This window comes from Aythya fuligula, chromosome 9 (genome assembly GCF_009819795.1).
Source record: "Aythya fuligula isolate bAytFul2 chromosome 9, bAytFul2.pri, whole genome shotgun sequence".
In the NCBI taxonomy this organism is placed as follows: domain Eukaryota; kingdom Metazoa; phylum Chordata; class Aves; order Anseriformes; family Anatidae; genus Aythya; species Aythya fuligula.
This window is the reverse complement of record NC_045567.1, coordinates 4791480-4817969: the sequence shown is the minus strand read 5'-3', so window position 1 is coordinate 4817969 and position 26490 is coordinate 4791480. Positions and strand designations below refer to the sequence as shown.

Below are 26490 nucleotides of genomic sequence, written 5' to 3'. Positions count from 1 at the left end.
AATTACTTTATAAAAAAAACCCACTTTCTTCATTACAGACGTGGCTTAGGAAACACAAGTTGAATTTCAGCAAACTCTTCCTCCCTTTTTTGTCTCTAGGCTAAGACAACTGTAACCACAAGCATGTTCTATCACCTTTCCCTGCCCCCTGCTTCATTCTCATATTACTGAAGAGTCAGATGCTAAGTCTCTCTGGGCTTTCTGTCTCAGAGAAGTTTCCAAAGGATGCATCATCTGTACTTTTAAAGGTGGAGAAGTGGAAGCATACCTAAAGAGAGCAGCCAGTAACAGATACAGAATGAGACTGAAGTTCTTCCCATTAAGTTACATTCCTACCTGAACTACAGGCACATCATTAAGTTAAGAGCTTTACACATTCAGCCTCCAGATCTCCAGTCCCCCTTGAGGACTCCTCTTGAACACTGCCCATCATGGGGCCAGAGGCAGTGCTGACCGCATCCCTCTGCCTGTGTTTCGCAGCTGGATCCTGTTCTTAGTCAGGGTGCAGGGTTGCTGGGGCTCAGGGACATAAGCGTCCAGGTTTTCAGTGAAGACAAAGTTCAGCTGTGAAACTGTTGGAAATAATGCAGGAATAGGCAGAAGTAGGCCCAAGCAGCATGAGCATTCATATTAGGCTTAGTACTTCTGGAGACAAAGGGAAAAAAAAGTTAACCACTTAAGACTGAAGGCATATTCCTAAAAACCTTTCAGGAGAAGCTAATTGCTACAGAAAGGGTTAATAAAGCTACAGTCAAGCACATGCCCAACACTAAAACATCAAGCTTGGCTCTAGTTACTCTGTCAAGCAGGGCTAGAAATTTGATATGAATCAACTCCCAGCACTGAAGAGCATGGAGTTTTTACAGCATTAACAAGCAAGGTTTTAGCAGCTAACCTAACACTGTCCTTCCCAGACTCTTCTTCAGTTCCCCTCATCCTAATCTCCTTTGCCCAGTTTAGAGGCAAAGACCAGTATTAGTTCAAACTTGCTTTTGGTACGCTTTTCCTCAAAGCACTGAAAAATATATATATAATAAAATCCTCTAGTTTCAGTAACAGTAAAGCTAAAAAGCCTTTTTTAGAGTTGTGATGTACTTCACTCATGTACTACAGAACCTTAAAGCTCCAGAGTAGCTGGTGCATGGGACAGTTTGTTTGCTCAGCTGAGACAGGCAGTCCTGGTCCCATCAAGCTGAGCAATCCTGCTCACATTTGGACATATTCTTCAGTGTTCAGTTTTGGCCTGATTGTGAGAAAAAGGAAAATAGTGAGTTATTCTCTGTTCAGTGTTGTAAACAATCATCTCCTTTTACAAGATATTCCTAGACTAATAGAAGGGACCAGAAGTTGCTTACAGAGAATCTGTGTTAAGGCAGATCTGAAGACTGAAGTCATTGCATTTGCTTCTTGCCCAAATCTATATCCCAAGCCTGCCTGCTGCACAGAACACACACACTGCTTATGAGTGTAAGCACTATGGGAGTTCAGTTTGAGTGCCAACCCCTTAGTAGTTGAATTCTCACCAGAAATATCAAATAGAAGCAACTGGAAAATTCTCTCAGAATTTTACTTCAATACCAGAACAGCAGTTCTGCTGTTCTGAAGTACAATCCCACTGCTCCACAATGCTAAAAAGGTACATTGCACACCAGCAGCCTTTTCTCGCTCTGGGAAGACACACCATTCTTTTTGAATCGCAGGTCTTAGCTATGTAGTTCAAGGCAATTTTTCTCAATTTTTGCAGGAGAAACAATACTGAGCTAGACATAAAACAAACCAATGAGAATGGCAGTATTATGCAGTACTAAAGTTTTTTACGTAGTACTAAACTTTTGTTATTACTTCTGCTTCTTACCTCTATGGGACTATAAGGAATTGAAAGCAAGCTAGCTGGGAGAATTGTCCTACTCAACATCAAAATCTTTAGCATGGTTCACCTCTTCAACAAGATGGGAAGACAACTAGATCATATTAGCTTTTTCTGTTACCTCTTTGGAGCTGAGTGCAGGAGACAGTTGTGAGCATGCACTGCCACCACAAGAAAGCATGCAACAAGAACACTTTTCTCCTATTGTATGGGGATTATCTGATAGTCACCTAATACAACCCATAAAAAAAACAGCTAGCAAGTAAGATTTTTTATGTTTGCCATAATCAAAAAAAGATAGCAGATACTCTCCTTATAGAGCTGCTTTTTCAGTCCTTTCTCCCTTGTTCTTAAGTAGGTATGCATGCTTTTCCTATGGCAGTATATTATGAGATCTCATCCTGCTTTTTGTGTCAGGTTATCCCTGGCCACCATAACATAGTCAGGTATCTTCTGCTAGAAGCTTGTTCATTTCACCTGGTATGTCCTTACCTGTCAAGGTCAATCAACTCATTGGCTGTCCAGCTTGTGGAAATATACAGAAGTCATCTGCTTAAACCAGTGCCGAGCCTGTGAAACGCTGCAGGAATTTCTCCCCACAGACTACCATCAGCCAGCCTCTTTTTACTGTGAAAGAGCCCTTAAGAGAAACAGCTAATATCAATAATTTGCCTTTCCATCCAAATCCCTAGGTTGCCACAGCAGCAGTACAACATGCTTTCACACAAAGAACCATCTGTGACAAGCCAAAGTAATTTACTGCTTCTTGTGAAGAGTTTTGCACTCGTGCAAATCTTGCACAGCACTGAAGGTATGCAAGTGTACATAAAACCTACCTCATAGGAAGCAGGAGAAAAGGCCCCAGAAGAGCAGTGGTGTCCTCACGTGGCAGTTTTAGTAGTAACTTGGACTTGGTAAATACAAGGAGTTAGCTCTTCAGATGCTGAACCCATGGATAATTCAACCACAAAAGAATGACTTAGGCAGAAAGAGTAATCAATAGCAGGCCATAAAAAAAAAAGTGGTACAAAAAAAAACAAACAAAGGATTTCTTTCTATTTCTATTTCTTTCAGTTCAGAAGGAAGTTTCAAATAAGCACTTCAGAGGGATCCGGACCCAAATGCCTTACAGTACATCCACAATCCACAACAGTGACTGTTCATAATGCATTTTTATTTTTTTCCTTTGTACAAAAACAAATATAAAATTTAAATCCAATAGAAAGTGTATACTAGCAATGACAAGTTTACATTACAATAAGACAGGACAATGCGATGTGTATCTAACACCACATTAGTTTTAAAACTCTCAGTGATACATGCACTATATAAAATAAAAACTGCTAGAACTTTTAATCTATTTCTACCAAGAATACCCAGGTATCAAGATAGTCAACAACCAAAAGTAATCTTGATGGGGGTATCTACAAAATTAAACCTTTTCCACACACAAGAAGAAACCAACATTAATAGAAACGCTTGTCATTCTTTGTTAAAATCCTCTCACGAAAGCCGTACATAAAATTCTTAGTAGATACAGAAAAAGCTCAAAAGTTTGTTAGCATAGGTAACCATTCAGTAGTTTAGAGAATCTTTTAGACATTTTGAAGAAATACTGTAGTTTTCAATCCGTATTTTTCCCCACAAAGCCAGAACTACATCGACTCCTGTTTCAAAACCTAGTCAGTGGTTAAAACTAGTTCTTGAGTGAAGTCAAAGAGTAGTGTACAAAATATTTAACAGAACATGGGTGTGTCATATGAGTCTGTTTACTTCTCGAAGAAAGTCTTTTCCACATTCAAGGTTTGTTTATTTGTCCCATAAACAAGATTGTACCTGAGGGAATGAAACGAAAACTAGGATTACCACAGCCTGCACACAGAGTTAAACTTTTCCATGAAAGCGTAAGAGTCCACAGAACATGGTTGAGCCACCTCATCACAGTCTTGTCTATCCTCCCCCCAGTTTGTTATCTGAGTAGACAGCAGAGAAGCATATGTTTGGATAGGTGGCTGGCTCTCATTTCCAGACACACAGTTCTGATGCTCTGCGGAGCCTTGGGCTGAGGACTGCTGCCAGTGCTGGCAGCTGTATCTCGTTGCCCAGTAGCTAGCATATCTATCATCCACATGGCACTGCAAGAAGTTCACATGCTACTGAAAGTAACCAGCTCAGCTCTGCTCTAAGAGTCAACTCATACTGCAAAACACCATGACCACTTCTATTTGGACACTCACAGCTGTTGATGGCAGGCCAGGCAAGCAACCCAGGTCCCTGAAGTCCCTGTTTCTATCCTTGGTCCTTGCACTAATTTTACAGTCCATCAGAAAGCTGGGCCAATTCACTAATTCACTGTCAGCAGTAGAGATATTTTCTCTCCACACCAGGGAACTAGGACCATTAAAGATTCTTTTGTACCCATGAACTTGCCATGTCAGTTTTCTAGCTTCGCAGCCAATACTCTTCCCTGTGCTGAGCTGTATTCTAAAGATAATCTCTTGTTAAAGGCAGAAATATACTTGTAGTTATACTTCCAATTGTTCTTTATTACCACTCAACCCCCACAACCCCACCCCCAAGCAACAGCTATTGAGTAGCTCCAGACTTTTCCCAGCTGGGAATTCTTTTGTCTGTTGCATAGCTCATATTTAACTTCCAAGGAAAAATACATGCAAGTACTGCTTACCTGTAGGATTGTGCCGGATGAAGAATACAAATGGCCTGTCTACTATGAACCAAGGAGGAGATGACCTGGCTATTAAAATTGCAGCTTGCAAAGAGAGATAAGATTTGAAGTTAGACAAAGCATGTAACATAAAACAGCATATATTCTAATAAAGTGCAGTTTCCTTGTGTATACTAGGAGTTTATACAGGCAGAGATAAACAGCTGAAGTCTTCCAGCTTAGACATTTAAAGAAGCATAAGTCACATTTTATGCCTACAGGAAGCATAGGGGAAAAAAAAAACACAAGGCCCACAAAAGGCTGGAAGGAAGTCTTGGGTTATCATACACAAAGGATCTACAAAGGATATAGCAGCTTACTCTTCGCCACCTGGATAGCCAGGAACCTTATACCAGTGACCAAAGTGTTAACTATTAGAAAGAAGTTTTCCAGAATAAGGTAAACCTGTTTTTACTTCCTAGAGGACACCAATGCTCTGATCAATATCAGCAAGTTGATATTCCAAAGAAACTACATAATACAAAATCAAATCAGTTTATATTTAAGTAAGTCTACTTGGAGACCATTGCAGGAAGTGCTCTGTCTTTGCTTAGTGGCATAGCCTTTTAATGCAGTTTTCCAGTCTGCTAATTATCAGTATAGATGCTTACTTGTTGCTGCAGAAGCTTTGGTTCCATCTTCACTAACTTCAATTTTTGTTTTCTGCAGAACATGAGATACATGAAGACCTTCTGTTCCTGAAAAGAAAAAAAAAAAACAAAAAAACACACAAAAAACAATAAGAACAGTATTTCCAATAAAACTAGCAGTAAAATCCTGAAGTATCTTGTAGCTAGCAGCTATGCTAGCATAGCTATTAAGAGGTGCTATAATCCTGCTGAAATCTCAATGCTGTTAAGAACACTACTGAATGCAGTCACTAAGTCTATAATTACAAAAAATAGAGAATAAGCTATCTTACTCCTCACTCCTCCCCAACTACTAGCCTCTATTGTTTTACGGTCTGTTAGAAAGTGTTTTTTCCCTGCAGTCATTTCTTTATCTGAATTTAAGTTACATTCACACTTATCTCATTGTTGAGAGGCAGAAAGCACTTAGCAAGACACCTCACTTTCATTAAAACAGGAATTTGTTTTTCCAGTTAAGGTAAGCAAGCACAAGACAAACTTCTTTGTTACATCTCTGTAGAAGCTTAGAAGTTTGATGGAAGCAGAAAACAGAGATAAGATGACATTTCAAGCTCATGGCTTTAAAAGTGTCTACGCGCCATTTTCAGATACTGATATTTGGAGCTCTTATTTGGTCCAGTTGCTTAAGCTAGACATTTAGTCCATTCCTTTCCTACAGTTTATGAAAAATTAAGTTTTAAATTTAATATTAAATACATACTTTGGGGAAAGCTAAATACTAATGCAGTTGCATCTTCAATTATGGTCTAAAGTACTGTTGTAAGTCTTTCCATGATTTTAGGCAGTGCTTAAGAGCCTTGGTTTGTAAGATCAAATCTTAATTTGAAAAGCTCATCAACGTGATTTACTGCTGTGATACAAGGCAAAAGAAAAGACACGCAGTACTCAATAGAAGCAAGAAGCCATGCTCGGCTGGGTACAAGACAGAACTTTGCTTCAGTGTCATGGTAACACTTACCCAAGACAGAACAGACAACTGCATTGGTAAAACAGCACTTCATTCGGTGCCAGAAACCATGAATAAGGACAACAATGGATTCAGAAAAATAACTTACTTGTTATTTTTGCAAAATTTGCCTTTGACTCGTCAAACATATCTGTAATACCAAGTGCTTTCAGAGGGTCCTTTAAGTCCGTTTCCGCTACTGCTGTAAATCTAATTGGAATAAGCAAAAAAGAATATATCAGAATTATGCAGAAAAGTTACCGTTAAGTGCTATGTCTCTCCTGTATCAGGAGTTATACATATACTTCCTCCCAAACATTCCCTGAAGGAGCAATGAGTGATACGAGTACTTACTTGGGTAAAATAACCTGCACTCTTTTTGCTACCATGGTTGTCATCCAGCTTCCTATTGTCTTTGTGCTGATGTGGGGAATGATAGCAGAGAGTGGTGTTGTGCTTTCCGTAGGCAGAGCAATTAACATACTTATCATTTCTCCATGGTATGGCAATTCAATTATATTATACCACAGCTCATTTGGAGTACTTGTAGTGCCTAAAAAAGAGCACAGATAATGAGATCTAATTCCTACAGCCTTAAATCTCTACTTTATCTTCAGATACCTACTGCTATAAGAGTCTAAGAAAGCTTGTCCCCACACCTTAAAGCTGATTCTAGAGTCACAGACTGCCTAGCTCCCAGCTAGGCATCTCTTCAAGGAAGTGGCATGGCATCTCTATGGATGCTGGTTTGACAAAAAGCACAACTGGGACGATACTGTGAAGCATATGATACCTATTCAGGTTTTATTTTTTTTTTTTTCCCCAGACAAGCCTCATCAGCCCAGACTGGAAAGCCAGCTATGCTAGAAGTCACCAGGTCCACGAATCAGCTCAGATTTACTGCAACCAAGATCAAACAGATTTGACTGAGCACTGAGAAGCAAAAAGCAAAAAAAAAAAAAAAAAAACCAGCACATTATCTTTCTAAATTGATGAGATCTTTTGAAAAGCTCTTTCTTCCAAGAATGATTAAAATGGCTCCTGTTTGAAGTAGTCAGTTGCATTTACTTGATTTACTTGCTTAATAAGACTGCTTCATAACAAGATCCTTCAAGGTAGTGAAGAACAGCCACTTTGAGGTAACAGAGAAGGCCAAGTAGGTAAGAAGGAATGAGATAGCAACACCTCTGAGTTAGAGCAAGTGCTGGGAAGACTGTTTAGGCAACCCTCTTTTCCAAGTTCCCGTTGGTTGCTGTGGGATTTTTGGCATGTGGCTTTCTACAGGAGTTTCAAGTGAAAACTTGAACTACAGACAGGGTTTCTGGCAAAGTTTTTGGATAGCAATAGGATTTTATCATCTTTCCCCTTTCTTCATTTGAGTCTGCACTTGTCAGCCCAAACTGAAAATTGAAGTCTTCATCAGAAATTGAATCTTGTTGCCAGGACAATGCCTTGGCTGAATTTGTATTGCTCGAAAACCAGTAGCTTTGCACTTATTAGGCAAGAATTGTGTCAAGTTTTGTAGTTTATTTCCTTTTATTATGGTACTCAGACTGTGACCTCTGGATCAAAATAATGGTTGCAGAAGTCACTACGAGGAAGTGACAAATGGTAACCTCTCCAACAGAGGAATACCAGTTTCCTACTCTGCTGTATACTGCAATCCTTACCACTGATACATCTTAGATCCCATCACTTGGTTACAAACAATGCTTAAGTTGTTCATGAAATTTGAAAATGGATCTTAAAACTCTTAAAGACCCAAAGGATAGAAGTTCTTTGTTAGGATATCCAAAGATGCCCAACCTAAAACAAGTTTTAACGAAGGAGTACTTCTCCTGCTCTTTTCTAACCTAGTGATGTTTCTAATCTGAATTTATACCAACATAATGAAGCTTTTTTTTAAACCAGCATCAAGAGAATAATGAAAAACTTTGAAGATAGGCTTGCTAAAGCCCGTCTTTAGTTATGAACTTCCTTCAAAGTCCACAGATAGAGCATACAACACAGTAAGCTTCCCCATTTCCCCCAAATCACACTTGAAGCAGCTATCTGAAGTTAGACATTCTCTAACACGTGTGGTTTTAAGATGAAGTTACAGCTGTTTACTTTAACACAAATCAGCTAGTATTAGCAGAGCACTACTGACAGTAAAATTAGGTATTCAAAAGTATTATCAGTGGGTCCTTTTTGTCTGCTCTTTTGGATTTATCGACAGTTATATTTCCAGACCTATTCCTCATACTATCAGTAGCACATAAGGAAGCAAGTTCCAGAGAGCACTGCTCTCTTCTGAGAAGGACACGACGGAAGATGTTCTTTCATCACAGCCTTAATTTCTGATCATTAAAAATCCCCACACATTTACAGAGCTGAAACTCTGAAGTACACTGTTAGCTGTATCAAGCTGCATGTCAGCTCTGAGCATCTCAGAAGTCAGGCCAAACCTGCTGAGCTACTTCTCTCTTGTGACTCCATTTGAATTTGAAAAGCAGCTTCGCACCTTGAGCAATACAGCCAACATACTAACCCTGTACTCTGCTGGCTCCCCCCGAACCGTTGATTGTACAAGCCCCATTTCTTTACTACCCAGTGAAACACAGACTAATTCTACCCTAGTCTTTTACATACAGCTCATCACCAGATAAACCTCAAGCTTCTGTTTCTGTTGGCAGGTCTCCTTCATTCTCATCCCTTAAAAAAAAAAAAAAAATCTCCCTACTGCAAGGTTTAGGCAACATGCAAAGTTTTCAACTTCAGTACTTCACATTTTTCTTTCTGAAGACAACAGGATAAGACAAGTACTTTGTTAGACTGCTCGACCTTAAGCAACTGTTAAATACCTTTAACAGCAACTTCCCCTATACCTCACCAGTACAAGATGCTTTCGTAACTCAAAGCCTCCAGAATCAGCCACAGTAAACAATACTGTTGAACACCAAATATACAGCAAACTCTTTGGTTTGAAGGAAAGAAGCAAAGTTTTACAACCCTTCTTGGGTATTTAGTGGTAGTGAGGGTTACTGAGCTTACCACAACGGAAGATAGATAATTGGGACAGCATGGGAACTTGGTAGGTCTTCCCATCAGCTCCATAAAATGGACGTTTCTTTGTATTTTCAGGTCGAAATCGGGATTTCCATAAGCCCTTGAAATACACGGCATTTACTAGAACCAGTCTGGTCAACCCATCAACATCATCTGGAGCTACAACTTGATCGATCATACCTAAAGAAATAAAGAAAGACTGAGTACACGCTGTGTTAGCACTAGTCAGTTGTTCATAAAGAAACTGAAGCACTTACTCCTTTAAGCCTTTTGATCTGTGAACGCACCAACCATTCATTGCGTAATACATTTGAGATTCATGCAAGCAATGGCTGCATTCTTTTCTTTGTCAAAAAGCAAGGGATGCTTAGAAAGCAAACATATGTAGGTAGTCAATAGACCGATGTTATAGCTAATGGCATTATGCTTTTCAGCGTGTGATCAGATCTAAGATTTAAACTAAGCAGGTAAACTTGGTAAGAGTTTCAGCTAAAGCACTTCCCCCTTTCACACCCTGCTTGTAACACTGCTACGCAAAGCTGGTGGCACAGTAGAGAAAGAATTTGACAGCCTTGCTCCACAGATGTCACATCCAACATCATTAGCAACACTCCTCACATCCAGGAGGCAATGGATTTAACTCTGAGATACTAAACATGGTTCTAGTTCTGTAGTTCCAGACTATGTTGCAAAATATGACATCAACATATCTAAGCTTGACAACTAAATGGCAACAAGCTTGAACCACAAGGAATTCCATCAAGGCAATGTTAACTAAAAGTCTTCTACTAAACATGACTCTACTAAACAACACTGACACATACCTTGCAAAGATTTAGGGTACTAACTGCAAAGGCTGAACTGCTCTAAAGCTTTTTAGAAGTCTGACTTTCTGAGTTACCTGCTTCTGAGTTGCTTTGCAAGCACGTCTGGCAACACCTAACTCCAAGAGAACACTGTTTGGATTTCTTGCAGGTTGAATGAAGGCAGGGAGCAGCAGAAGCTCCCTAAATGCATGGATAAATAATAAACAGATGGGCTCACATACACACATGCACACATAGACACCCACCCCTGTAGAGGCCACTAGGCAGACACATCTGCTAGAGTAGTGGGACTGCAGATGACCAGCCCACAGACTCAAAGCATTACACACGACAGCTTAAGGACAGTATTCAACTACAAGGCAAAGCTTTTTCTCCCTCCCTAATCTTTCTCCAGTATTTCCAACCACAGCTGAGAGGTCTGAGATGCCATGCTCACGCACTGAACACACTCGCTGATACTCACCCCTTGTTTCATTTTTCACCCACTGGTTGATGGAATCACACGCTGCATTTGGGTCCTCGAAGTCCACGCTCTTGACGCTGCACTGAAACACCTCTTTGTTCCTTGTAACAAAAGGCACTTCCATTTTAAAGCCACTCTTTGCAAATACTGCATTAGCAATTGTAACAATGTCTTTATTCTTTTTTGAGACTATGAGCCTGTTTATCTTCTTTAACGCTTTACCAACTCCTAGTCGGAAAGAACAGCAAGTTTAATTTAGAATAAAATGACAAACAAAACAGTTACCTTACATGCAACTATTAACGACACAAAATCTCAGACTAAGTGCTGGTGTAAAGACCAAAGCAGACATTCTGAAGGGGCTTCCAAAATACCCATATCTGATCTCTCATCTGGAAGAGACTACCATTTTCCAGCACATACATTATTTTCACTGTGAGGTCTGCTCCCCACCTAGTGGTCTGCACAGAATGCTATTGACGATGCTGAGGATAAATATTGGGATTCAAGTCTCAGCGTGGAATTACCACCCGCTCTTCCACAGAAGAGACTACTCTAAAATGTAAGGCACGGTATATAAACCCATATAACCTGTCAGCTATGTGACAGTGACGGAAGAAGCTGACAACTCAGCCTGATAACTCAGAGCCAACATGATTACAGAATTATGCAGGTAGTTTTAAACCTCAGAGCAAAAAGCGTTGTTTTCTCACCATTCTCCCTCTCCATTTACTAGAGAATAAAGGAAGATGACAAAATTTCTATACAGGGTTCAAAGGACATAGTCTTTAAGGAAACTAAATTTGCTACAAGCAAGTGTTAATCCCTCAGCACAGGAGCTTGCCTTTAAAGAAAAAAGAAAAGCAGCGTAAGTTCCAGTGCTTACAGTCAAGACCTTTAGGATCTTAGTGCAGCTCATACGGAGTGCTTGCTATCTCTATCACTGCGTGAGAGGATGCATATGGCAGCACGGAAGAACTGTCATGTTCATCATACCCAGTTCTCCCTGATGTTATAGCTTATGAGTAAGCGCTTGTCTACACAGGGAAGCTATTGCCAGCCAAGAAACATAACGATCAGCCTTCATGTTGGATAGGATCCTTGGGTGGCTGTTTTTATGGCAGTTATTAACAGGCTCCTTGTGTTTCCCAATAGAATTTAGGCAGGAACAATTCCAGACTACTTCCCTATGTAGACAAACTTCAGAGAAGAGCTACGAAGGGAGCGAATTAGTCGGGTTATTCTCTTAGCTGCGTATAAGAAAAAGCCTCAGATGGCTTTGCTGTTTATATCATGAATGCTTTAGCAGTACCGTTTGTGTGAAGTTGTATATGTTCACTCTCCAATATTATGGGCAAATTCTTTTGGAGAACATACCATAACAGAGGTTCTCAAACTGTATTCTGTGGACCACTGGTGGTCCACGGAGCACTTGGTGGTGGTCCGGGGAGAGCTGGCTGGTCTCATGATGCTGGCTCTCCTCCTTGCTTCCAGCTGCTAAATTGCATTAAAAGACAGCTAAAGATAAATTAAATACTTTCCAACTATTACCTTTCCAAAGCAGTTGCCATATTTGCCAAAGGACTGTAAGACTGCAAGGCAATCTTGAACAAGAGCAGAGGAAGTCTGTGCAAAGAGACAGGTAGCATCCCATAACAAGCCTCTGTAGCAAGGTACTGGCTACCTTTGGAGAAGTTTGAGAACCTCTGTCTCAGAGAGAATTAGGAAGTGTGCAAGCCAAATAAAACCAGTTGATATAATGCTTCAAAATTTTTGTAAGTACTCATAAAATTTGAGCATTCAAATGTTCCTAAAGTTGGTTATCCCATGATTGGAACTCTAAAACATTTAGATCTTAAACTGACAAATCAATTTGCTGTACTTTAAACCAAAACAGCAAAGCAAATGAAGACAAGACATGTTATATAACAATGCTGCTCAAGATTTAAAAACGCACTTACCTTTTGGAGTACTTCCTATGCCTGGAAGGAAGGCAGAGTGCCGGCACTAAGATGTTAAGTCTTGCTGGCAAATACTCACAAAAATACTCAGCATGCAAAGTAAAGCAGCAAGAACCTTCAGCCTACACCCCCTAGAGGGGCAGAGATTGGCAGAGGAATATAAACACGCATGCATGCAGTGTCAGGAACAGGCAAGCAGAAACATCTGTTTCAAGAAGGCACTACAAGAACCACAGACTTAGGGATCCTGACAGCAGAAACATGAGTGAACAAAGCTGAAGAATAAAGTCAAAGAATCATTTGTATGGTTAGAATTTGCATTGGTTTTAACACCACAGTGAGAAGTCATCTATTGCCCTGTTGTCTCAGAAGTCATAGATTCAGGGTTGTTTAACACAGCCTAAACAGGGTCGTGCAGCTTTCCTGCACAGGGCTGGCGCTGGACCTCCATTTACAGGGTTCTGGAAGACCACTTTGCAAGTACGAGGGCAGTTCTGGCCAGGGCCAAGAAATCATTAACAAAGCTGCTAATGAGCCAGTTCAAGAATATGTAGATGTCCATACTTGAGTTGCCAATTAACTTCAAACATGTCCACTTCTTGCTTCAGTAACAAAGTTAATATATTTATGATGCAATCTCCCAGACTTTTAAAACTGCCTCAAAACAGCATGATTCCAACACACACAACCAACAGCACAACACAAACCACACCCAGAGAACCTTAGGAATCACTGACCATTTACACTGTATCTCATCATTGTTGTCAGCTGCTTCTTTGTCTTGCCATCAGCACCCAGCTGCAACACCCCCAGAACAGATGCAATCCCATGAGGAGAAACTACCACATTGTCCTGAGGCTTGGCTTTCACTATCTGATTGAAGACCTGGATTCCAACATCAGAGCTAAGTTCCTCCAGAGGATAAAAGCTGAACTGGGAACACACGGATATTAAAGTCCCGAGAAGAAAGAGAAGTGGGAAGTGCCAGTTCATGATTTCTGGTGTGGAATAACCTGTAAGAAAACAAGAGGGGAAAATTTAAGTCACCTTTTGTGGGTACATCATTTTTCATTCTTTCACACCCGCTGCCGCCCCCCTACCAAACTCTGTCAGCTCTGCGTTGCAGATAAACTGAGCCTGAGGATAAGTTAGTGCTGAGGAGTGTGGTATGGTCCTCGCCCGTGGAGATACACTGCACTAGAACATTTCATAGATCATTTTCTGCAGTTAATAGAAGCAGCACGTGTACGTATGCAAACAGGCCTTCTGTTGTGGGAATTTACACCTGCCTAGAATAACAAAAGTTAGCTGCATAATTGGCATTTTTCATGATGGGTAACAGGAGGAAGACGTAGACTGTAAAACACGGGGTTCAGTTTGGATTTTAGCCTTTACTTATCTCCGTAAGAAAATCAAGCAGCTCGTGGGGGCAGAAGGAAGTTTGCATTCAGAGTGGGGCCATTCTTCACCCACAGATCCCAAGGCTTAGCACAGGTCAGCACTGTTACCCCCACGACACCATAGAAACTGGGGCACAAGCAGCAGCAACAATTTGTTCAGGACCTCTCAGCAGCTGATTAGAGAACCAAGCCCAAATCCTGAACACTGTGTAATATTTACCTACTAGGCTCTATTTCCTCCTCGTGGACGTGTATTCAATCCCCTTTTTGTTAGGGCAAGCAGGCACTTAAAGGAATAGCCATGCAATAACCTTTTCCATGAAGTCAGGCCCTCCCACTCATCCTTCAGGAGCTGAGCTACATTTCAAAGACTTTAAAGTTTCACCGTTCCAGTACGGGCTTCCATTTTCAGCCCAAGAAGGGAGCCAGTTCCTCAGCTGAGCACTTTGGTGTTAGCCTTGCAGACACACCGATGAGTCAACGAGCAGCCCAGCTCACAGAGGGCTGAACAGGCTGCAGAAAGCACACAGCTGATTAACGAGCCATTTGCATACCACAGGCAACACCTAAAAATAGGCCTCTCCTCCACTTGAGCCTTCTGATCACCAGTACACGCTCACTCTTCTGGCTTAAACCACCCCGGAGCTGGAGGCCAGTGGGGACTCGGTGTTGAGCAGCGAGCATCTCAGCTGACAGCGCCTCAGCAGCCTGCCTCCCACTCGCAAGGAAGGGCACGAGGCACCGAGGAGCTCTGCCATCACACAGCCTACCTACGCTGCGAGTTCAGACCACGCTGGAGCACTTGGTTACCAGAAAGCCAGCTGGTGTTTCTATAGATTCATTTAATCATCTTTTAATAGCACGTACTTTGACTGTGCTAAGACTTGGAAGCAACAAACGCAGCATTTCCACTTTCTTTGCCATTTCAGGAGGCGCAACGAGCCTCCTCCAGCTTGCTGTTGCAGCACTGAACCGAACGCTGACCACAAAGGAGCAGAGACACAACATCTCTCCCCCAGCCAGCTAGGGATAAATGGGATGTATCACCGTTAGCAGGGCACCTGTCAACTGTTCCGGGTTATGTCAGAAGTGAAAAGGCTGTCCTGTACAGGTCAACAGCCTGCCTGCTATTAAACAGCCTTCCCTAGCAGACTTTTTTAATCCTCCTCTATCCCCCGAGCACTTCTGGAGTCCCTGAAGAACAGTTCCTTCCATACCAGCACCACCTGGCAGCACACAAACCTACTCTGAAAACTCAACTGGCCTTGACCCTATTGCAACAACTGAGCTAAAGGTGACGGATCAGACGTGCAGGAAGAAAGCCGATGGGTCACCTCCCAGGTGTGTCCTGAGCCTCACGGCTGGCTGCTGTAGGAACCCATCATGGGCAGCACTGGCAGCTTGACAAGGAAAACGACTCTGTACTTTCCTTTCTAATGGTAAAAGATATTCTTCTTAGAGTTCTTGGATACGAATATATACAAACCATGTGAAATCTCCAGTTTCGCTCTTAGAGAGGAGGCTGCCTCCCTCTCCCAGGCAGAGCTGCCTTGCAGGAAGCATCACCTCTGAGCTTGCCACTCAGAAGACAGAAAAGAGACGGCCAGCAAGCCACCAAAACCTACCAGGAAGCCCAAGTGGTAAATACAAAAAAAAAAAATTGATTCCAGTATTAGTCAGACTTCTACCTTTATGTAGGACATTGGCAAAAGCAAACAAGACAACGATACTAGAGCTTCTTAGTAGATGTACTCACAACCAAGCAGTTAATGCTGGTGCAATGCCGCCGGTCCCACGCAGCGATGGAGCCCCAGCACTGCACAGAGCACACAATCCAAGCTTTTGAGCTTGCCATTGATAGCAGCAGTTCCACCTGATCCAGCTGGCAAACCAGGAGGGAGCTGGCCCTTGGGAGCACACCTACCTGTGGCACCTTAGAATGCCCAGAGCGTATTACGGGGGAGAGAGCAGGGTGACACGTCTATGAAACTAAGAAAGCTGTGATTTATCATCACTTATGTGCTGCATCTGCACAAGCCTAATTGAAGGCAGATATTTTTCCTTTCCCTTTAAGCTACCACAATGTATTGAGTCCCATAGCTATTTTTTTTATTTCTCTGGTGACAGCTCCCAGCAGCCGTGCATTTCCCCGTGACACGTGGGGAGCCTTGTCAGAGTAACATGACTCTGCTCCCAAGGCCACTGCTGCAGGATTCTGGTTTTTATTCTTCCAAGTGAGAAAGCGATGGCCTCCTGCGCCTGGTTTCCCCAGAAACCACCACGCTTGCCCAACCTCTCCCTCCCGCTATGCCATTGGGAAGGGCTGGTCTCTATTTCAGAGCACAATCTCCAGCAGACACCTACTAAATAAATGAAAGCAAGGTCTGCAGTATTCTGAGCACAGGGAAAAAGTAAAACCACTTTTCAGAGATAGTTACTGAGCAGTCCATGTTTGGACCTGCCATGCCCACTGCATAACCCAAAGAGCTAGCTGAGGAGCTAATTTCATCTTGGAGCAGAAGCAGCATTCATATATTAATGCTCCTAGCGTGGATTGCAGTATATTCAACTTTTATGCAGTTCAGTAACAAGAAGTGCATTTGCATATCCTGAAAGAAACAGCTTAATCACAGTGCAAGGAGGAAAAAAATAATCTAAAAAGGATGTAGGATGTGTAGGATGGAAAACAGTTGACCTGCTACACAGAATACCAACAAGCTTTCAACAAGCTTTCATAACTGAAGCGAAAAACTCAACAATAGTTAAATTTGAACCTGAGGCTTCAGAAAGACAAACAGAAATTTAAGGTAGTCATTTCTTTGTCTGTGAGCCTTGTAAATGTATATTTTACTTTTAAACAAAACTAGCAGAGTGTACAGACATATTCACTGACATGAATGTGAGCTTGTAAAAGATGCTGGACTACAACAAAAATCCCTCTTCAAGGCAGTCCACCCAATTTTTAGATTGGGCACTTAAAGGAAGGAAAGCATCCCACTGGTTACACTTGTAAATGGAAGCCAACAGAAGTATTGACAGTGCCCCAACAAAACGTATCCTAGAGAATAGTAAATTTCATTCCTCATGCAGATCCGGTTCTTAACCCTGATGCTCAGGTTTTCAAACAAAGCAGATGACTGCGTCATGCACCGAGCTGTATGAGAGATCCTCAGTCTGTGGCAAGCTCACCAAGACCTTCATCGTCCCCTCTGCCTTACGGAGCAGCACAGCACCCCCCCGACTCCCACTCACCACGCTGAACTGGGCATTGCTGCCTGCATCTGACCGCAAAGCCTGGCTGAAGATGCTGCATGGTTTTAGCCGAATGGCCCGGTCAGGTAGACAGCTCTCAGGAAGGAAGAGGAACACCACGACGCGTCCCACTTGCACTGGTAGCTTTGTATTATTTCATGACAGATGAAGTGTCTCCAGGCTACCAATCTCCAAATGACCTTGGCCTCCAGCCGGTGTCACCAACACCAACCCTCACACACACCGGGCAGCGCACTCAGCTCTCACTATGCTCAACGACTCAGATCACCCACATAATGCATGGCTTACGTTTTTGGCTGAAGTTATTATGGAAGCATTTACGTCAAAGAGGACACCGCACCTCCAGCCTGCACCTGCAGAACGCTTGGTACAAAAGCAGAGGCACATTAACACCGGCTGTGTGAGCTGGGTACAGGAAAACATCTGATGGAGCTGGGAGGAGCTGTCGTCAGCCCCAGGCATGAAAGGCTACCGAGCATGGAGATCCTCCCACAGGAAAGGGATTAGGCTATGGAGGACTTCACCTTCAGAGCCAGACTGGGCTGTTGCACTCTTTCCCAATAAGAACAGGAGAAGTTAGTTTGGTTCAAAGTTAGAGGGGGAAAAATAAGTTTTAAATCTGGAATTTTTTAGCTCAAGTCCTGAGCTGGAGAAGTCCTACCCCAAAGAGCCTGAAGAACATTTTAAGTGCATTATTTCTTAATTCACTTTCTTAGATTTCCACATATCTATACCTACTGCACTAAGTACAACAGTGTGTTAGAATCCTACGAGACAGCTCAAAGCATTCACTTTGAACCATCTCTTCGGCAGCAATAAGGTAGCACCCACAAGGATCCCTTTTCTGCCATTTCTTTAAAGACTCATCAGGCACAAGGACATTTAGACACTGGGCTTCAGCAGCAAGCACAGCTAAAGGTAAAGTAAACCCAAACAGCAGTCTTGCAACATTGCAGGTCTCACTTATTAAGTCCCAAATAGCTCAGAGCGAGCCCCTGGGTGCCCAGAGAAATTCTGCCTGGGCCAAAGATTTGGGGGCATCTCAGTCTGAGATGTCTCCTTGTCAGTGCCATCTGTGCTACTAATTTAAAAAGTCTTATTTCAGCTGACATGTAAGCTCAAAGAAAGTGCTTCACTTGAGGCATTTAACCAACTCTCTACAGCAGGACTGAATAAATACTTAACCAAACTTGTTAACAGCCTTTTAAAGAGCTGGCTGAGCACACAGCAATTGTTTCTCTAAAGCAATGAGACCTCTCTGGTTGCAGTGGGAAGGTCACATGCTGGATCTTGTTTTTTCAGAAGATGCACTCTTGGCAACATGCTAAGAAACTCAAGCCTGCTGGTGAGCTTTTCCTCTCCCCCTCACAGAGGTTTGCAACTCCTCTGCCTAAGCCTCTTATATTCCAAAGCCTTCAGCTACTTCCCTACGTGCTTTTGGACTCCGAGCAGCAGGACCCACGTCCTGAATGTGGGCAAGCCCAGGTTCAGGAGTGGTGGTGTGTGCTCCATGGAGCACAACAGACAAGCCAAGCCAGAGCTCTGAGATGTTGCCTTCCTCCAGGTTTCCTGATATTCCTCAGTGCTGGCTCTCTTCTTTTGTCTGAGCTCTTTCCAGTGCTACTTAATGTATGAAAACAGAGTGTATCAGCATGCCAGGTCACACGGAGGAGTAACAACAGAACAGATTTCTGTTACTCAATACCTGAAAGGTTTAATACATGAAGAGCATTATACTGAAAGGATGGTCAAGTTTTAAACATTTTTCAACAGTTTAGTACTTGCATTGCTCTGAAGAGGAGTAAATTAATGCCAAAACCATGACAAACATGCTTTGCACACAGATAAGCTGGAAGGGTTTTTGTTTCAGCAGACATTTTGCACGTTAAGATGCTGGTCTGACTCCCGGCACTGCAGTCAGCCTTGCACAAAGGCACGGAGTGCAGCACTGGATCTGAGGCTCTCCTCTTCCAAGCTTAATCCTTTCTCTGCGATTTCTAATTCTCCCAGTTCATTCATCTGCTTGTGTTTGTTTCAAGATGGCCTGTCTCCATCTGGAATGGCTCCCTCCCAGCTTTATCCAACCAGCCTCCCCTGCCAAGGGGGAATTTCCCAGTGGAGCTCCAACTTGTAAAACTGGCTGGCCCCAGATAGGAACCATCTCTTTGTCCAAGCAGAGTTCCCACATGCACAGAAAGATTTTAATGGCTCTTTACGAAGAACCCTGACCACCACTTGTTGGGAGTTTCAGTTCAGCACAGAGGACAGACTTTACTTCAGGCTTTCTGCAGGCCCGGAGCTGATGTCTCCAGCAGTCCATAAGCCAGGCTCATTTTCTGACAGCATTTCCATCACAGAGGCTTACAAAGCCCACACTTCGCGTGGCGCAGTACAACTGAACAGAGATAGCTTTAGTTTTCACCGTTCAGCTGGAACCAGCCTACAGCTACACTGCACGACTTCGAGCACACAAGTAGGCATTCATGGAGGAGTTGCTTTTACTTCCATCCCATGCACAACTGAAAGAGCCAGCTTACACTCCGCTTCATGAAGCAAACCCTTCGCTCGTGCCACACAGCAGGCGGCTTACAGAGGTGATCGGGGGAACTTGCAGTGCTACCACCAGTGTCAGACTTCAGCAGCACTCATTATGGGAGACTCAGCACCCCTGTTAAGGGTTTGTATGCGTTACTTACTCCTGTGCTTAAAGAAGCATCTCCACGACCTCTAACAGTATCAGTAGGATTAAGGAGAATTATGTTTTTAATTTACTGGCGTCCCTTTATTAAAGAAGTTACTTTATTGATCTTCAGTTCTTTATGCAACACGGTTATTTTACCATAAAGAAACAGCATGGGACAGCCAGCCCACCACGACTAATGCTGCAGAACCCGTTTTCCAAAGAAGATGCAACACACTGTTTCACAACAAGGCCGGGAGACTGCACCACATTGCTCTGGATTTACCCCTGTAGGGGGACTGATGGCTCAGTGATGAAGTATTTGCCTGAAACTTAGCAACAAGTTCAAAACCTAGGTTCCCCTTTGAGTTTCTGTAGAAGAAAAAGCTTTGTGGAACCACAGCCCCCACTTCCACTGTGCATTAATAAGACTTGCTATGCAAGCACAAGCTCATTAAGAACCAAAGACAAGCCTACAGGACTGTAAGATCCCAGTAATGAGGTACAGGATATTAACTTTTTGATAATGGGCTGTGTAAGTACAGTTTTATGAAATAACTCCTCAAGGTGTGGGACTGACAATGGCTGGTGTTACCAACTCTGTTTCTTCACCACCATCTTGATGTTAACCCCTACCTCTGCTAGAGTATTTGACCTCCTTTTCCTCCTTGAAGAGCATGAAAGGGAAACAAGTACCCTTACTCATTTCCACTTGCTACAGGGCTCCTCTGACATCAGGACTCTCACGCCTCCACACACCTGCAGAGCAAAAGGAAAGTTGTTCCTTCCCCCCACCCCCAGGACAATTTTCTCCTGCTGGCCAGCGACAAGCCCTGTGCTGCACTAAAATTTCATTAGAGCTTTGACGTGGCTCGAGAGTTGTTATATACCAGAATAAACAAGAAGTTGCCTTCAGATTCTACATGTTTTAGGTTTAGTTTACAGAAGAAATATTTTTCCAATTAAAAAAGCATGCTACCAAGCCCAGTTCCTATCATTCCACAACCTACAGTTCAGTCTAGCTTTACAACACAACTTATTAAGAAAATAAATTAAAAATTAATAGATATGGCAGGATCTATCAGCCACGTGACATCTAGATGAAGCATGAGCACAATAAAGATGCCCAAATGGTGGAAGACTGAAAGCCTGTCTTTTCAATTGGTCTTTAAAAGAAAAAGAAAAAAAAAACAGGTATTTATTAATATTAAAGTTTCTACCTATTTTTTCCCTCCTACAAGAGGAGGAAAAATGGCAATAACTCTTAGCAGTTTTATGAACTTACACATTTGTATTTGATAGACTTATTTCACCATAAAAGTAAACTGGAACAACTCCAGCGTTCACTATTCATCATGAGAACTTTTAAAAGATCTTGTACTTACACAGGCCGATATCCAAGACCTCAAAAGCGAGGCATTTGTGTCTAGGGAACACTGCCATGAGACTTCCAGCAGAACACTGAGAGATCAGGAACTGTTCTAACCATTTACAGTGCTTGCTGTTGCAACACGGCGATAGGAGACTAGCCTTTTATTTATTAATCATATTGTACAATGTTCATGAACTTCCTATTTCCAAGTTAATTTAGATACCCTGTTCCAAACTGAAATACTAGATAAGTATAATTCTAAAGATGTAATTTAACCAAGGATAAAAGCTCTTAAAATTCAAGATTAAAACCAGCTCGACTTCTTAAATCTAGGACAGCTTCACTGACTCAGACTTAAGCTCATGGAAGCATCAGATACAAGTTTCTATTCGCCATTTCTCAGACCTTCCAAAGCTAGCTTAAAGTTATCATAGCCTTAGTTACCTTAGGGATATTTACCTTTTTTTTTTTTTTGCAGCACATAGGTTTACTTATATTCATCTTCCCTCCCTCCCACAAGCTTTAGAAGGGAAACCAGCCAACTACAAATGCCAGAAAGCACTGGTGCTGTAGGGAGGCAGGAGTCCCATCTAGTAGGGAGTCAGGAATGAGCCATTGTGCTGGGAGCCCCGGCTGTGCCCTCCGCAGTCATCTGCGAGAAGACTGACGTTAACCAGTTAATAAGAGAATTAAAAGCTATTCAGAAGACTTATGTTTGAGAAAACATGCTCTTTTCATTAATCTGACCTCATTCCTGATTAATCCCACTGGCTTACCACAGGTTTCTGGGAAGGCAAGACCTGAATTTCCATAGGAAAAAAAAAAAAGAACTGAATATGAACTATGTACAAGAGTCTTGCAAGAAGAGATCATGACCTAGTATATTAAGCCATCTGATTCAGTTCAGATTGGAGCTCGTAGGCTGGGCTGTGAGCTGCGCTAGCTGAGAAGCCTCCACGCAGCCCATCGCTATTTCTGTAACGCAGATGACAAACCTCAGCAGAGGAAGTAGGCAATTAGCTAGGACAAGCAGCCTCTTAAGCTGAGCTGCCAGAGCAGCTGGAGGCCTCGAGCTTGCTTCGCTGCTGAGAAAGCAATGCAAACTACTTCTCCAGCATGAAGGTCTACAGTAAGACGGAGACATGTAGCTAGAAGACAAAGCCACCAGCTTGTACGTAGATAGCTCCTTACTTCACATCCTTTAGGAAGCTGAATGGAAGATATAAAGCTAAAGTTAGTTCTGCTCCTGGTTTTGTACCTTTAACATGTCAGAGCCAATGAAAAAAATCCCTCCTACTAAAAAAAACAGAGGAAAAATACAAAAACACAACCTTTGGCCAGCTGAAGCTTGCAGTTCATATCAGATGACACGGCTGTCTCAGGACCAGCAAGAACCATCAATAAATGGCACAAGGTGCCATTCTGCAGCAATAGGTGCTAGAAGTTCAAGCTGTTAAATAAGAAAATCATTTAAGAAGAAAAAGCTTGGTCAAAGCTACATAGCTGATGAACGTAAGTTCTTATTACCTGCACATCAGCCTACCAAAGAGGTTAAGATGTACCAACAAATCCCAGGAACGCTTCTGTAGACTCTTGTATAACTCACAAGCCCAGCTGACAGTCTGCCACTGCCAGGTATCTCCCAGGCAGACAGCTTGTACCTGCGTGCTGCGGCCACTGCACACGCACAGCCTTGCGCTGGGGTCTTCAGTTCAGCACTTGCTGGTGATGGATCTTGATGCCCTCCATAGATGCTCTCATGATCACAAGATAGTAAGAAGTTAAACCTTCAGCTGCTGTTTCTAAAGCCCGGGAAGAAGAGAACAGGAAGCCGCACATGGTTTACATCACACTGTGGAGCACGGTCAGCAGGACTGAGATCTCCACCTTCAGGAGATCACCTCACAAGATGAGTATCTTTTCATATTTAAACCACTGTGTGGCATAGTTACCAGACACCAGCAGGAGTTACCTCCCAGTTTCATTCCAAAACTATAAGCAAAAGCATCTTTCTGGCTATGGAAAGTGAACACTGGACCACAACAATTACAGTAAAACAGGACCAAGACTTGTGTTTCTGCAGACACTGCTCACGAAGAGGCGCTAAAGGATAAAGTATTTCATGTAGCATCTAAGTATCTTAAGGCCTTAATAAACAATGGTTTATTGAAGAAACTATGGTTGAAACTAGAATTATCACTAGATTTGTCCCATCCTCTTCCTGTCCACGGTCACTGGCTCCTACTTCAGCAGCACCTCCCCAGTGTGCTGGCACAAGGATCCACGCAGCTGAGCTGTGAACCACGATGGTACTAAGACGTGAAGAAGCAGAGCACAGGACAGCTTCTTTCCATAGCACACCACCCTAAACATCCGTGTAGCTGCAGGATGCGATCACCTTTATTTTCATCTTTGCCTCCTCCCACACCATCATTTTAGCCATCACAGAGGGGGCTCACCTGAACACGTACCTGGTTGCACACATTCAGCTTTCTCCTATTTTCATGCCACCCACCAGCCATTCACTTTAAGTTAACTTTATTTTCATAACTCTCTAATTTAGAGTGTTAACCTTACAGTTCATTGTAGGGGACAGGCCATGCCATGCTACCTGCTCTCCAAAGCTAAAAAGAACAGGCAGTTCTTAAATCACTCCACTTACTCACAAGTTGCTTATGATTAACAGAGGTACTCTGAATGACACTGTATTTCCAGGCTGGCAAACCTTTGCTGTAAAGCATGATCTGTAAGAGTGCCACGGGTGACAGGGAGGATGCCCAGAGGCACACAAGGATGACTGTATCCAGTAACACTTTACAGATTAGTGATGATTAATGAATCTTTTTCCTGTCTTCCCACGTATAAAATCTTTGGCACTAAAGAGTAACAGAAGCCAGTTAACAGGCCAACTAACTGGAAGTCTTTTGTCGATTAGGCTGGATTTCCCCCTAACTAATGGCATAAAGGCATGCTTCTTGCGATTAAGCAATTCAAGCTGTCCAGGCAACCCTGACCTGAGGTTCCAAGGAAGAGCTTCCAGCAAGCCTCAGCTTCTTCAATCACGAGCGCTGCAGTTGCCTAGCAAGGATCAAAAGCCGTGACCGGCTGCACAAGCTGAGCAGACACGGCACGCACCACCTCTGAAGCAGCAGAAATGTAGCTTCAGCTCCCTCTGGACTGTTCCCTTACTGCAGAGGTATGCAATTTACATACATCTCCATTTTAATTCCTAGCAGTAAGGAGAGGTAGGTATTTTGATGCATCTATATGCACACACTCTGCTATAGTCTAGAAGTGCCTCGTACAACACACTGGCTTCGCTACTTGACATGTTTTCTGCCTAACAGCGTGCTTGCTGAGCTTTAGGAAGGGAACTGACAACGGAGACCCACACTGAAAGTCTCTGCATGCCTCAAAGACGTGCTAGTTTCCCTGTTGTCACTGACAACTCCAAACAGAAGCTTCAGCACTTCTGTGTGCACCTTTAGACAAAATTCACCACAGATTCCTGTTTTTTTTTTTTTTTTTGGGTACCGACATGAGTTTATACCACCTCCTACATGAGGTACCCAGAGCTACACAGACTGCTCTGTAACGATGGTCACATCCCCACCCTCTGAAGGAGTTTTTGTAATGCCCAGACACAGGTAGCGCAAGCGAGAGCAGCTTCCAGAGAAACACCTTTTCAGCATCTTCACCACACAGGCAAAATGTGTGGCCGGATCGCCCGGCATACAGCGTGCCCACAGTTTTAAAGGCCCAGCAGACCAGCAGTCATTACACAAAGTTTACTCCTGTGCCAAACAGCCGCTGCTCTCACGGGTTTACACACCACAACACGCCGGGACTCCAAGCTAGCACATCTTGCACATATTTGAACTCCTCTGCTCACTCATCCTGCCTCTCTGCTCACAGCAGTGCTCCCCTCACACGTTTTGGGGACTCACTGATGGCTCGGCAGTGCTTTTCGCATCGCTCCTGCGTCTCTGCAGCTTCTCCCCTGCTCCGAAGCACACAGCGGGGCGGCTGCTACACCTACATGCGGCTTACGAACAGTCTGTGCAAATTGGTTGCTAATGAATCCCTGGGAAGACCAGGGGGTGAGACGTAACTGAATGCTTGCACAAGAGAAAGTCAAGGCAGAGGAGGAAGTCATTTTTCAGTGCAGCGCACAAGAGTCAGCCTACCAGGTTTCTCTTTCAGGAAGTTGCCCAAGAATGCAATTAAAACCACGAAAACTAAGCCACGTTTCAGACCGACGTGCAGGCACGGGAACGGGGAAAAGAAACCATTGTCTGAGGCCCCTGCTCCACAGGTAGGTGCTGCCGAGTTTCAGAAGGGAAACCTGGCACTTTCCTTGCACATTGCTGCCCGGCGCGCTGGTGTCGCCAGGGGCTGCTTTTCTGCGTGAGGACAGCGAGCCGAGGCACACAACAGCATTCACACAAGCCACAAAAAGTCCCCGCAAACCCCCCCAGAAGCGAGGACATTTGGGGCAGCACCAAGGCAGCCCCGGGCAGGCTCAGCACCCATCGGGAGCCGCCGGCGCTGGCTAAAGCCTGCTCGGACAAAAAAAAAAAAACAAAACCTACATCCCCCTGCCCCCAAACCGCAGCGGCTGCACAGCCTCGTCCCACGCTCCTCTGCCGGGCTCCGGGCGCCCTGGGTGGGAGGAGGAGGATGAGGAGGAGGAAGAGGAGGAGGAGGAGGATGAGGATGGAGCAGGGATGCAGCCGCTGCTGGAGGCGCTCGGAGCGGCTCCCGGCGCCCCAAGCCGGGCTCGGCTCGCTTCTTGCACACCCAGCAAGGAAAAAAAGCCCGAAAACTCTTTGCTCCCAGAGGAATTAAAATAACAACAACCCCCCCAACACACACACGCACACACCGCGCAACTCGGGGCAGCGGGTACCGGGAAAAACAGCAGCCAGCCCCCGGGCAGCCCGCACAGCGCCCCGCTCCCCCCCTGCGCAGCCCCCTCCTTCCTCCTCCTCGCCCCCCGGCTCTCACCTCCCCTCGCAGCTCCCAGCCCGCGGCCGCCCCCTCCCAGCAGCGCTCGGCCGGAGCGGCGGTGGCGGCGCCCGGCGTTTATAGGGCCCGCGGCCCGCCCCGCCCGCCCGCCCCGCCCGGCCCCCGGCCCCGCTCCGCCCCGCTGGGCCGCGGCGCCTCTGCTGCCCCTCCCCGCAGCCCCTTTTGCTGTGGGGAGAAGGGCAAGGGGCTGTGGAGGCGGCCCATGTCCCTTGTGGTGCCCAGCGAGGGGAAGGGGGTCCCAAAGGTGGTC

At 43.9% G+C, this 26490-nt stretch overlaps 1 protein-coding gene across 3 annotated transcripts; it reads right to left on the bottom strand.

Moving 5' to 3' along the window:
- Window positions 1-3031: 3031 nt before the first annotated feature.
- On the bottom strand, window positions 3032-26275 carry SERPINE2 (serpin family E member 2). 3 transcript variants are annotated; one of them, XM_032193340.1, is made up of 10 exons: window positions 26220-26275; window positions 13225-13500; window positions 12488-12508; window positions 10527-10754; window positions 9222-9416; window positions 6543-6741; window positions 6298-6398; window positions 5204-5290; window positions 4554-4637; window positions 3032-3703 (listed from the first exon to the last, which is right to left on the bottom strand). In XM_032193340.1, the coding sequence occupies exons 2-10, from the start codon at window positions 13478-13480 to the stop codon at window positions 3666-3668; spliced, it is 1209 nt and encodes a 402-aa protein (XP_032049231.1). In that variant the 5' UTR covers window positions 13481-13500; window positions 26220-26275; the 3' UTR covers window positions 3032-3665. The 3 variants fall into 3 exon arrangements, with proteins under 3 accessions (XP_032049231.1, XP_032049230.1, XP_032049232.1); XM_032193339.1 differs by lacking the exon at window positions 12488-12508 and adding an exon at window positions 11904-12023; XM_032193341.1 differs by lacking the exon at window positions 12488-12508.
- Window positions 26276-26490: the final 215 nt, after the last annotated feature.

What these genes read in the sequence shown, in the direction of transcription:
- SERPINE2 (XM_032193339.1), bottom strand. Translation starts at nt 13,480, where the DNA reads ATGAACTGGCACTTCCCACTTCTCTTTCTTCTCGGGACTTTAATATCC. An exon ending in GTTTGAGAACCTCTGTTATG is followed by an intron (nt 10,755 to 11,903) that starts GTATGTTCTCCA and finishes CTTTCCGACTAG; the next exon opens with GAGTTGGTAAAGCGTTAAAG. An exon ending in GTGCAGGTTATTTTACCCAA is followed by an intron (nt 6,399 to 6,542) that starts GTAAGTACTCGT and finishes TATTCCAATTAG; the next exon opens with ATTTACAGCAGTAGCGGAAA.